Source organism: Branchiostoma floridae, chromosome 17 (assembly GCF_000003815.2).
Source record: "Branchiostoma floridae strain S238N-H82 chromosome 17, Bfl_VNyyK, whole genome shotgun sequence".
Taxonomy (NCBI): Eukaryota; Metazoa; Chordata; class Leptocardii; order Amphioxiformes; family Branchiostomatidae; genus Branchiostoma; species Branchiostoma floridae.
The window spans coordinates 16,225,264-16,238,640 of NC_049995.1; the positions used below are offsets into that span (position 1 = coordinate 16,225,264).

Genomic DNA, 13,377 nt, shown 5'->3' on the forward strand with positions numbered 1-13,377 from the left:
CGCCCCCATTTAAATTGCAAATTAGACCAGTCCAAAATAACCCTGCTGAAAGACTTTGACAAACTAGAAGTCACCAAAGTCCAAAATATGAATTTAAAAAAATCCCCCCTCCGTGCGAGAATAGACTCTTCCAGCACACCTTCTGTAAAACTGCAAAATAGACCTGTCCAAAAATACACCCACTGAAAGACTTCACCAGTCCGAGGATGAATTTTAAAAAAAATGAACCCCTCCGTGTAAGAATGGACTCTTCCAGATAACACCGGACTCGCTGATTGGCTGTCACCCTCCCCCCCCCCTCTTTAGGATATAGATTCAGGCTAAGTGATTGGTTACCTATCTAATTAGATTAAATAGACATATATGCCAGAAGGTGCAATCTGCAGCTGGGGTCAACGACCTTAAGGTCATTGACCCCTGTGGCTATTGGAAAAAAAATCCCCAAATCTATCATTTTGACGTAGTCTATGACAAAAATTATACATGTGTCATTTGAATGAATATCTGGTGCACCATTTTACCAAAATTTAGGTCATTTGGTTTTAAAACCAGAGCACAAGAGCCAAAAGTGTACTTTTTGGTCATAAAATGGCCAAATAATCGTAAAATTAAGCATTTTGTTGTACTGTATGCCTCAACTGTTAATGAATCCATGTGCGCATATGTCTAGGGCACTCCTATACTAAATTTCAGGTCATCCGGTTCTAAAACCAAGGTACAGGAGCCAAAAGTGTCCTTTTTTGGTCAAAAAATGACCAAAAAATCGCAAAAATAAGCATTTCGTTATACTGTACACCAAAAGTGGTATTGAATTTGTATGGGGGAATTATCAAAGCACATCTGTGACAAATTTCAGCTCATTCGGTTATAATACCAGGGTACAGGGGGCCCAAATATACAGTTTTGGTCTTAAGATGACCAAAAAACCTTAATAAAATCATTTTAAAGGTAGATATGAAAAAAATGAAAAAAACGTCTGGGGATATTGACCCACTCTACCCTTGTGTCAAATTTCAAGTCAATCGGTTCAGGAACAACGGAGATACCGTGTTCCGAAGATTTGACAGGAGAAAGAAAGAAAGAAGAAAGAAAGAAACATTACGAATACAATATATTTCACCATACCTATGGTATGGCTGAAATATAAATATCTTGCCCGCTCGTGATTGGTTCTTGAACAAAATTAGCACTACATTCATAACAACATTCGTCGATGATAAGTTATGTCAATCTAAACGCATATCTCCTATAATCAATATCAAAACGTATATATTATTTAACAAAAAATTGATGATTTTCATAAAAAATAAGTATGTTGAAGATACGAGTAATACTGCTGTTAGGTGCAATCCGAATCGGCAGTAAAGAATGTGCCGCTATTTATCTTGTACTGTGATAGAGCCTGCGAAAGTGAGAGAATCTTCAAAGGAGGAGTTCCGTCCGCCCCTTTCACAGTTTCCGCCTGTTTTTAGGTGAGTTTTCCACGCTTTCCCGCCAAAACTGCATGCATTCGGATCGGAGTGGTACAGACAGACGTAAAACAACCATCTCCTGTGACAACTATGTCGTTTTTACCGCCTAATCGTCGCGAATTGCTGTCACGTTTTCGGTCGATCTGGTCCGCCATGTTCTGTTCACACAGGACTAGAACCAGGGACGTTCAGTTCCGTTGTTTCTCTCTCCGCGCTGCGTTCTCAGCGATTTGTGCGGAGCAGTTAGCGTTTAAACTGTAAATAGAGTTAGCTTCTTCCTTGCCTAACATGACCACTCTCTCCACACAGGGCCGGATGAAGAAAATTAATAAAATAAACACGTCCTATTTTGCTCGTATGTTCTGTGTAAGTTTTCGACTTACAACGTACATGATCATGTACTAGTATAGATTGATAGAGGGGTGGGGCGTGTGCTTGCAAAAAGATATAAATAACGCTGTTATAATGAGCTTCTGCATTGGTAGCAAGCTGCTGATTATAAAGTTATATATAAACAGGTCGTATAATATGTGTAGCAATAGATAAAAAAGATGTAATAAATTATTGGCGAAGACAACAATTATCTACCACAAGTTCACATGACTTGTCATCGTCAGTTGTTTCAGAGAGAACTTGGAAGGCATAAATGATTGTCAGGCATAAAAAACAGCTTATAATTGCAGGGTATGTGTAGTATGACAGTATACATGTAAGCTAATAAAATTAAACATTCTGCTACCTCGAGCCTCGTACTACTAGTATACAATAAACCTTGAGGAGTCTATGCTAAACCAGGCTGAGGTTTGAAACTTTCCACTTTTGTGGGCATGGTCTCTAAAAAGCTGTCAGCCAATCAGGGAATCGTCTTTAAGTTTATGTAAGGAAAACATATACTAGAAGTAGTAGCTATAGGTGATTCCGACAAAAGTCAAGTTAAGCAGAGCCTCTTCAAGGTATAATTTTATGTGTAAGATATGCATAGAAGAAGTATTAAAGCGTTCGGCCAAAGTGTTTACTATTAAGCGATGCTGGATTTTAGATGCTAGAATCTATGCATCGAACCCTCGAGGGTAATGAAAGGAAAAGCAAAATAAAATCAACCCACAGATTATCATAATAGGGTAGATTGTAGAAGTCAGAATCAAGTGTTCAACACCTATGGTACACACACAGAAGATATAGAGTCCAGATGGTAATCTGTACTTTCTTGCTGTCCCCGGAAGCTGTTGGATCCTGCCAGTTCAATTTTAGTCCCCACACCACGTGAATGACACACCCTTGGAACATGGACGCCAGCTCACCTCAGGTCACCTCAGGTCACAGGTTCGTTGCTGTCTTACCGCTTGATTCTTTGTTTGGGGCGCCGTCAACGTCGTTCTGAGGAAAAGAGTAAGTTGGTCAAATGGGGGCGTCGGTGCGTTGATGTATCGAAGTCGGATTTGAGCCATAGAGCGTCTCTCGTATTATGTACAACGTCGTGCAACCCCTTGCGTCTCCATGGAACGATATATATCGTACCGTTCTGTGGTCCTTGCTCGCAAAACATCAGGCAGTCGTTGTCTGAGCTTCGTCCTGGTACCCACGATCGACTAACTTAAAGCGAAGAAGTCACACGTTAGCGTAGAAAGACCTGTCGAGTGATTGTTGTCATATAACCACGTTTATTTCAGGGCTTTCAAGTCGCATAAGAGGTTCTTCTGGAGAGAGCAGCAGCAGGGCAGTGTGGGTAAAAAAGGCATCTACAGCTACCACCTACTTGTATGGGTAAGACCATTGTGTCGTGATGACCCCGATATATAATATAACCTTGTACCTTTGACCTTTAACCCTTCGCCAAACTCTCGTACCCCAGCTTGTAGCGTGCTCAGTCAGAATCGGGGACCTTCGTTCGCAATCGTCCTTGTTGAAGGAACAAGAAGAGCGTTGTACTTATGAACTATAAACGACGTAGGATGGTACGGTCCTCTTTCGAAGGATTCGAACCAGTGGATGGGTATCGTTAACGTTGTTTCTTGGTGCAGTCTCGTTGCACGCATCAACTGAAGACTGCAGACAATGGGTTGGTATATCCAAGAAGTGGGGCGCTACATTCAAAAACACGTTACTACCACTCGACCGATCATAGTTCGTTAATGTTAACGCTCTGCCAATATACATTTGCCTGCGCTGGCGAATACTTGTACATGTACGTGTGTTGATTTTGCTCTATCTGAGTTGACTAAATAACAACATTTCTCCCTCACAGGTGACTTTTATTGTGAGTTGCGTGTTTTTAAATAAGCGTGGTTAAAGCTCGAGAGAACTCTCCTGTCATTCCTTTGGCAAAGTACTTTTCCGTCACAATGTTCTACCCTATTAAGTGATTTAAAGAAAAGCGTCACAAAGAAACATTATGCATTGACTAAAGGTGCAGTTTTCTACAACATATGTTCTCGATAACAACATAAGTGAGCCGAAACAAGCACACATAACCTTGGGTAAAGAATCCAGGCAAGAAAAATATTCTGCTACATATACGTACAATTCTGCAACTTTTCTCCTTCATACGTGAATAAGTGAAAGATTTGCGGACTGTTCAAGACATATGCTCACAAGACGTTCACAGACAATTTAAGAAATGGCAGCCGTGACTGCTACTTCGGACGCATCGAGACGGCCTTCGTTGGGCAACATGGAATAAACGTCCCTCCTCGGTAGGTTCATTTTCAATTCCATGGAAGAATGTTTCTAATTGGTTTCTCTTGGTTCTTCCAGAGGCCTTGTTGAGGTAGACCCAGAGCCATGGCAAAGATCTATGTGGGGAACCTTCCGCCGCACGCGGACCAAAGTTTGCTGCATGCAACATTCGACTCCTTCGGTCAGGTGACGGAGTGCGATGTCCTGAGGGATGCAGCTAAAGTCTACGCATTTGTGGTGAGCAGCGTATTGTTTGCCTTTGTCCAGTGAAATGTTATGACCCATAGGACAAAACCCCCAGAGAAGAGAAAAGAAGTGTTGTATATCTACACCACATTCCATGCCAGGGTGTTGGAAGAAAGTTTAGCTCGCTCACTCACTCACGGCCCATAACCACGGTGGCCGTAGGGGCTCCACAACATCCTGTAGCTGTGATCTTTGCCCATCTCTCTCTGTCCTCTGCCCTTCTGATGAGCTGTTCAGTGCTTAAGCCAGTCCATGTCTTGATATTGTCCAGCCACGTCTTCCTTGGCCTACCTCGTATCCTCCCTCCTGCTAATGTGCCTTGTAGTATGGTTTAGCATTGTAAGAGGTATGATGAATGAAACCTGTGTTCTTTTGCAGCACATGAAGGACATGTCTTGTGCAGAGAAGGCAGTGCTGGCTCTGAACGGGAGTGAGTTTATGGGGACCCACATACTTGTGCAGGTAAGGGTGTTTTTTTCTTCTTATGGTTCTTAGTGACACATTTTGGCATGTACATGTGGACATTGGCACACCAAATCCATGTGTGTTTTTGGCACACTGTTGGCAGATTAGCCAAAAAGGCATGGTGGGCATCACTCCACCGTCAGGGAAATTTGTGTAAAGTGCCTTGAAGACTGTGACCCCATTTGACCTAGTAGCATCCCTTGTCAATCAGAATTTCACGCTTATCAGAGGATCAGCCTCCCAGTGTAAGGGCCTCATGCTTAAACTTAAAGAAGTGCGTCCAATGTCTCATTATTTTCCTTAAGAACAGCGCATCCAAAAGACGCATGAATGCATGCCTGTCTAAAACTTTAGTAAAAGGCTGCTTGTTAACCCTTTTATGCTGCAGCATTCCACCAGCAAGCGGCGCCCGTTTGACCGGCCGGAGGGTGGTGGGTTTTCCCGCGGAGGCTGGTCCAACAACTACTCCAGCGACAGAGGAGGGAGGGGAGGGGGGCCATCTGACTACAAGCGCAGGTAAGCCAGAGACAAGGCTTACTAGAGACAAGTAAAGGAGGCCTATGCAGGGCTGTCTCTCAGACCAGTCCCTCCATCCCTAGACAAAAATATGCCTGTTGGGATGAAGAAAATTTCATCCAACATGACAAAAAACTTATTATTATTTATATTCTTAACTTCACGACTTAAGAAATATATTTCTTAGCTTAAGATAGTAGATTTAACAAGGAAAAATTAACAACATAGGCTTCTGAAAAAGTTTTGTTTGGGTAGGACAGAAAATTTAAAACAGGAGACTGCCCTGTACCACTGTTCCAATATATGCCAGTCCAGAAAAGTGGTCAAAAAGGTGTCTCTGAAATTAAAACTTTGGACCATTAAAACTTGCTAACCTGTTTTCATCATCATGTTGTTCATCTCATCTTGTTTCTCTTTCAGACGCACAGACTATGGAGGCGGGGATCAGTATGGGGGTTACGGGGACTACAATTACAGCAGCGGTGGTTATGACAACTATGGAGGGGGTTACGGGGGTTACGACTACAACCAGTATTACCAGAACTACTACAGGCAAGACCAAGGAATGGATTATAACAGGTGAGGTTTCATGTCAAAGGTTCTCAACAGGATTTTTTCACAGCACAGGGGGCATCTTAGCATGGTGAAGCCACATGGCAAGCATTCTAGGAAAAGTTTTGAATTCACAGGGACACTATTTCTTGCATTTTAGGGGCCAACATTTATTACACTTTGTTACAAAACAACAGGAAAGCCCTCAACGCTGGTTGAAAGACAGCAAGGGGCATCCTACACAAATGTGCTAAGAAAAACATATAGTTCTTTTTCAACTATAACAGTGAAAAGTTTGTCAAGGTTTTACTTTTAGAACATTAAGAGCCCCAATTGCTAACTTTTATTACAAAATGGACAAAAATGTTGATCAGTTGATGGCAAAAAGTGTATTTATTTATTTTCTTGTGTATGGTTTGAGTCATTGTTTTTGTTAATTGTTGTCTTCTTTGATTTTTTTTGTTGCACCAGTTATGTTTTGTGGTGAGTACAGCAACACAACACTGTTTATTTATCATTGCTTATCACTCTGCTTTCTCCTACAAGTTTGGCATGTAGACCCTCTGACATGCTACTTTTTGTGATGCAAATTTTGCTGGTAGACTCAGCTTGGTTCAATTAATATCTTTATATTTTTTTATTTTTATTTATACCTCACTGACTCGACCTTGTTCAGGGAGAGTACAATATGCAGTATTCCTGGGAATCGCTAGATGGTGCACAACATACAAAGAAAAGAAAAGCAAAGCATGATGGGACCTCACGTGATGACGCCCCTTCCCAATCATCATTTCCTTTTGTGCTTCGCGCAAGGTGCACGCATCGAGTTTGCTCCGGTATGATCCGGTAGTGACTCAGTTTTTCGTTGTTGGAAAATTATCAAGTGGTGGAGCTACGAGAAGAACCACTTTCGGCGCACCATGCCGCCGATAGGGTAAGCCCCTATCGGTCGGCTACTATCGTCGCAGCAGGCCGTAAGACCGGGAAGGGTGAAAAGCCCCTATCGGCGGGCTACTATCGGTACTGGCGGTCGAGCTTAGCGCTCAAGGCTTGCCAGGCGCTGGGAAGGACCAAAAGGCCCTTTCGGCGCAACATGCACGGGAAGAATTCGGGCCAAGCATGCCGTAGAACCTGGAGGTTATCGGCGAGGCTACGTATACAGACGGCCGTCATACCTTGTGCCTTACACGGAGCTGGCATTATCGGCGCACCAGGCCGAAAAACCTGGAGGATAGCGCAGCCACAGACGGCCGCTATGGCCATGGTGCCCGAGGTTGAGGCACTGGCCCTTTCGGAGAATTGAGGTAATACCCCACGTTCTTTGCGCCAGGTGACGCTAAAGATTCGAGAACGGTGGAAGACTGTTCTCGTGGCCCCATCCATATTCAGAAGGAGCGGCAGCCGCCGTGCCACGTGGGCCGGTCGGGGTAATCGACATCTCAATGGAACTGTAAGTAGATTACGGGCTCCGGTCGCTCCGTTATGGTTGCTCGGATAAGCTTCCATGTTGAACACGCTGTTAGGCATGTTGCCGTTGCATTCTACGCTCGTCAAGGAGGAGCGTCCAGCAGTTTTCCCCATAAAGTCGTTTTATGAGCGGTTGACTTAGGAAAGACGTCAATCGGCACAGAAAGGGGCCTCCCCTTCTTCTTCTGCTGACTATGATACAAGGATCGCATAGTGGAGTCAGTAGTAGGCACTTTAAGGGATGTCACTAGGAAGTTAGACGAGCTGTTGGGGGGTGTCACTACAGAACCTGAAGTAGAGGTTGGGAGGGATGAGGGTACTGTGTCCTCAAATGTCAACACTGTGACAGAGGAGGATGCAGTAGCTACCATGGTAGGGGACTACATCAGTAATGTTAGGAGGGAAGCCAGTGTGGCAAATCATAATGGTGGAAGGAGGGACGAAAGTATAGTTACAGTAGAGGATTACATTGAAGCAGTACGTAGAAAAAACAACATAATCTTACACAATATTCCTGAGTCGTCGACTGACGACCACGACACAGTCTTTACTCAGAATGTGGCTAGGGAACTGGGTATTGAAAACTTGTTGATCCAGAAAACCACGAGATTAGGTAAGGTAACTCCCGGCAAAAACCGGCTGTTGCTTGTATCTCTAAACGATCCATCTGATAGATACCATTTGTTGAAAGGGGCCAAGCTGCTTAACAACAGCAGTAGCTTTAAAAACATTTTCATTGCACCAGACTTGACTAGGAAGGAAAGGGAAATCAGCCGTAGGCAGCGTGAGGAAAAGCGCCAGTGTGGTTTGGTAGGGGAGAACAATAGAAACAGAATATGACAGGCAGACGAGGATGGGCACAACACTACACAGGATGGGGGGGAACCCTTCTATTGTAATGACAGGCCATTGTCAGTATTATACACAAACTCTGACCAATTTCCCAACAAGCGGGAGGAATTGATGTTTTCTATAGCAAATGACCCACCAGATTTGATTGTTTTGACTGAAGTAATTCCGAAGGCTCAAGTTAACCCACTCAGAATGTGTACAATAGCTCTAGATGGGTACGAGATTTACACAAATTTTGATCCTGACGAGCTAAATCTTGGACCCAGTGGGACCAGGGGCATAGCTATATATTTCAGGAAATCACTCAGCTTACAGGTGCGGGTACTCGACTATGGCTCTGTGGGATTCCATGAACAGTTATTTCTGAACTTTGGGTTGGGAAATCAGGTCTCCTTAATTGTAGGATGTGTGTATAGGAGCCCATCCTCTGAGCCAGTAGATAGCACTACCAAACTATGCAACTTACTGTCTAGGGTGTGTAAGGAGAATGCCAAGCATGTTGTTATTACTGGGGATTTCAACATAAAGGAGATTGATTGGTGTAGTGGGATGTCGACAGTGGGTACAGGTCACCATGGTCAGTTGTTACTGGATTGTCTGAATGACAACTTCCTCACACAACATGTCATGGAACCCACCAGACACAGGCTAAATCAGCAACCTTCAGTCTTAGACCTGGTAATTACAAATGAAGTCATGACTATAGGTAATCTTCAGTATGCACCCGGGCTGGGGAGAGGGGATCATTGCTGCTTAACTTTTTCCATAGACTGTGTGTTGGACAAAACCACAGAGTCTTTGCCAAGACGAAACTTTGGGAAAGGCAACTATGGGAAGGCTAAGGAGGACCTCAGCAAAGTAGATTGGGACGAAATGCTGGGGGATCTGGATGTGACAGGAGCATGGTCTCAGTTCTGTGGTATCGTTGAGAAGGTTGTAGATGACTGCATACCTTTGACGAAACCCAAACAGAAACCAAACAAGCTGTACATGAATAGACAGGCAATGAGGGCTAGAAAGAAAAAAAGTAGGGCATGGTCTAAGTGGGCAAAGTCTGGTAAAGCTTATGACTACGTGAGGTACGCTAAGGCAAGGAACTATTTGAGGTCTTTGACAAGACAACTATGTAGTTCGTATGAACGAAAACTAGTTAAGGATTTGAAAAGTAATCCCAAAGTGTTCTGGCGGTATGCAAAATCTCGTATGAGTACCAGACCCAAGATAGCTAGTCTTGTTCAGCCTGATGGCAATATAGCAGAGTCAGACTACGACAAAGCAGATGTGTTAAATAAATACTTTGCCAGTGTGTTCACTAATGAGGACATGGCCAATATTCCCAGTATGAGTACCAAACCAGGAGTTCAAACCCTTGATAGGATTGTGACCAGTCAGGAAATAGTTAGGGATAAACTTGCCAACTTAAACCCTGCCAAGTCGGCGGGTCCAGACGATCTGCACCCAAGTCTTTTGAAGGAACTAGCTGACCAGTTAGCTTACCCGCTTACACAAATATTCAATAAATCACTAAGTGTTGGGAAACTACCTAGCAATTGGAAAGAGGCACATGTAACACCCATACACAAGAAGGGCAGCAGGACTGAGCCTGGTAACTACAGGCCAGTCAGTTTGACGTCCGTGGTTGGGAAGGTGTTGGAATCAATCATTCGAGACATTTTGGTGGATCATTTTATGGTTAACAATCTTTTCACTGACTCACAGCACGGTTTCGTCCCTAAAAGATCATGTACAACCCAACTATTAGATGTCATGAATGATTGGTCCCTAAGCCTGGAGAGGGGTGAACCGGTCGACTCTGTATATTTGGATTTCAGGAAGGCCTTCGATTCTGTGCCCCACCAGAGGTTATTAGTGAAGCTTAAAGCATATGGAATTGATGGTACACTTCTTACATGGATGCGAGACTTCTTACACCAAAGAAGACAGAGGGTTGTGATAAATGGTTCACAGTCTCCTTGGTGTGAAGTTACAAGTGGCATTCCGCAGGGTAGTGTACTTGGGCCGACTCTATTTGTTGTCTACATAAATGACTTACCCGATGTGATAACAAGCACAGTTAAGATTTTTGCAGATGATAGTAAAATTTACCGACCCATCTGTTCACATGCTGACCAGGTGGCTTTACAGCGTGACTTATGTGCGGTGGAGCACTGGTCAGAAACCTGGCAGTTACCCTTTAACGCTGGCAAGTGTAAGATTTTACATCTTGGTAGTAAGAACCAGAGGGCTAAGTACACACTAGGTGGTCATGAGCTAGAGCAAACTAGAGTTGAGAAAGATCTAGGTTTGGCAGTGGATGATCAGCTTAAGTTTCATGTTAATACTGCAGCAGCAGCTCTGAAGGGTAACCAGGTTTTAGGGCTAGTGAAGAGAGCGTTTACAAATCTAGATGAAAGTTCAGTACCCATTTTGTACAAATGTATGGTCAGGCCACACCTGGAATATGCAAATGTAGTCTGGGGTCCCCATTTTAGTACTGACCAAAAGATTATAGAGAGAGTCCAGCATAGGGCTACAAGACTGGTTCCCTCGCTGAAAGGGATGCCGTATAGTTCCAGACTCAGAAAGTTAAAACTACCAACACTCAAGTACAGAAGAGAAAGGGGCGATATGATTCAGCTCTATAAGATCATGACCAAAAAAGAGCGAATCGATCCCGAGAGCTTCTTTGAGCTAGCAAACCTCGACAAAACAAGAGGTCACTGCTTCAAGATTAAAGTGCCACTAGCCAGATCTAATGTGCGACGCCAGTCGTTCTCCGCAAGGACAGTTCGATTGTGGAATTCTTTGCCCGAGGAAGTGGTAACAGCAAACAGTGTGAACACTTTTTAAACAATGCTGGACAAGTTCTGGGAGCATAAGAGATACAAGGAATGAAGATCTAGAGGTTGTGCCAACAGGCGGGAGCCTTACTACAACGAAGTATCCTCAAGGTATCCTCAAGGTATGATACGTCGCAGTTGTCTGACAAGAGAAGCTCCAGGTGAATGAAATATTGGGAGCTTATGTTAAAGCTTGTCCCTGAGGGAAGCTTTTTTATGGCAATAAAGTTATCAATTACTTAGCCATACTAGAAATGTGTGTCCGTAATTAGCATTATCATGAAGAATGCTCCACAAAGACAATTGACGAAATTGAATTCGTCTTGGACGTTGTGTGACTGGTCACGCACGTAGTTAAATACACATGTATGTTCAACGTCTGGCTCTTTGTTGTTACTTAGACAACAAGATTTAACATGTTCATGTTGACGAGTCTAACATGTTTTTGGTAGTCCTTTCTAATAAACCATTGTTATGCAAACAATGCAAACATTGCGAATGTTGTCGGCAAATGGTCGGCGGTATTCCTCCGAACTCCGCTCACTCAGGATTGACCGTCCCGGGCGTGGTTGCGGAGCATTCTTATGATTCTACTTCTTCCTGGTAAGTATGTTCCAGAAGATGGGAAGAAGGAGCTCTGTGTGCTTCACGGAACTTCAGGTAACATTGTTGTGTTTACCTACTTACTACGGTTAAAACGATTGTTTACCTTTTTGCTGTTCGGCGCGGCCTTATCACAAGAGCCGACAATGGAGTTTTGTTGTGTTCATTATAGTGCAAACAGACAATATAGTCTGAACATGGCAGACACTTGTCAGTTATACACTGTTTAGCCTTGCGTCCACATCGCTCGGCTTGGAAGTATCCTCATCATTCTTAGCATGTTGGTGTTTGACACCGGAACGTTGTCTTCTTCCTGTTGTTTTAGGATGAAGAAAATATTAACCACGTTCTTTAACTGGTTGATTAACTATTATCATATAGCCAGATGGAGTTGGCCAATCAGAGGCCTCCATTTCCCATGGGTTATCAGGCCGTAACCTCAAAAGTGGTCGGTTATTCTAATAACCGACCACTTTTTGGACCGCACCATTATACAGGGGACAGTCATGAATTTTTTTTGTACTGTTGTTTGCGTGTAAACCATGCATAACTGTCAAAAATATTATGATTGATTGGTTATGTTAATTAGGGCTCCAAATGGGGAATATAGGGATACTTGAAAAGGAATTATGCTGATTTTACACATTTTCATTATGGCTTTCTAACGTGATTAAGCCGGTACCTTCCTAAATCACTTCATATATACGTACTTTGTCGTGCCCAAGTGAAAAGGCTCTGCATGGGGGGTACCAGGACTCCACTTAATACATGTAGTTTGTATTGCAAATAAGCCACATGTTGATGCTGACATGCTATCTCACAAACAGATGATTAGTTAAAATTATTACTTAAATGATGATGATGAAATAGTTTAATGTTTGTATTATATATAGACACTATTGTACAATATATATATTGCAAATGTATTTTTATGTAATGTATTAAAGGTCTACTACGCAGTTATTTGCGCTCAAATTTGAAATATTCTAGAACTAAGAAATCTCAGATTTACTACTACTTTTTGACACTTTTTGACACTTTTGTGTCATTATGTCACGTTTGCAACGTAGAGAATTAGCCTACAAATATTTTGTCCTACGCGCGCTGTAACTTGTTGACCCCCCTAGTTAGGCACTGGTGAGAATTCAAACAAGAATCAAACATCAACGGTTATTGGTCGGGAATCTCCGGTGAGTTCCGGGTGCGTGACGTCATGACTCGGTAGGCTCGGGCAGACTCGGGACTACTCGGATTTTGTCGGTGAAGAAACAAACTGGCTGAAACCCAGCGCGGGCGTGCAGATTCCCAGGTTTTCAAACGCGCTCGCACAGGGAAAATATCGACTCCTGACATGCCTTGAATAGTGTTCCGTAACGTGGTAGGCTTGATTCAACTAACTATATAAAGAAATGGCCGGAAAATGGATTTTTTGTTTTCAGTTTGAAGCGCAAATAACTGCGTAGTAGACCTTTAAAGTGTTTATTTGTTATAAATGAATTTGTGTGAAATAACTGTCAGTTGGATAGGCTATATGATAATAACGTTAATGCCCCGCCTTATCCTTGGTGTATATGGTAAGATAATCCCTGGTCAGGTGCGATAACCACCTCATAAACCACCTCGTTCGCTACGCTCACTCGGTGGTTTATTCGGTGGTTATCAGGATACAGTGCAGTGGTCCAGTGTCG

General features: G+C 43.2%; 1 protein-coding gene across 1 annotated transcript in view; it reads left to right on the forward strand.

The window, feature by feature from the left end:
- Nucleotides 1–2,383: 2,383 nt before the first annotated feature.
- Nucleotides 2,384–13,377, forward strand: part of LOC118404387 — a 22,913-nt gene continuing 11,919 nt past the window's right edge. Inside the window, exons 1-5 of the mRNA XM_035803456.1 lie at nt 2,384–3,236; nt 4,227–4,385; nt 4,773–4,856; nt 5,248–5,375; nt 5,796–5,954. Of these exons, the coding sequence (XP_035659349.1) occupies nt 4,254–4,385; nt 4,773–4,856; nt 5,248–5,375; nt 5,796–5,954 (503 nt within the window). The 5' untranslated portion in view covers nt 2,384–3,236; nt 4,227–4,253. The remainder of the gene's footprint in view (nt 3,237–4,226; nt 4,386–4,772; nt 4,857–5,247; nt 5,376–5,795; nt 5,955–13,377) is intronic.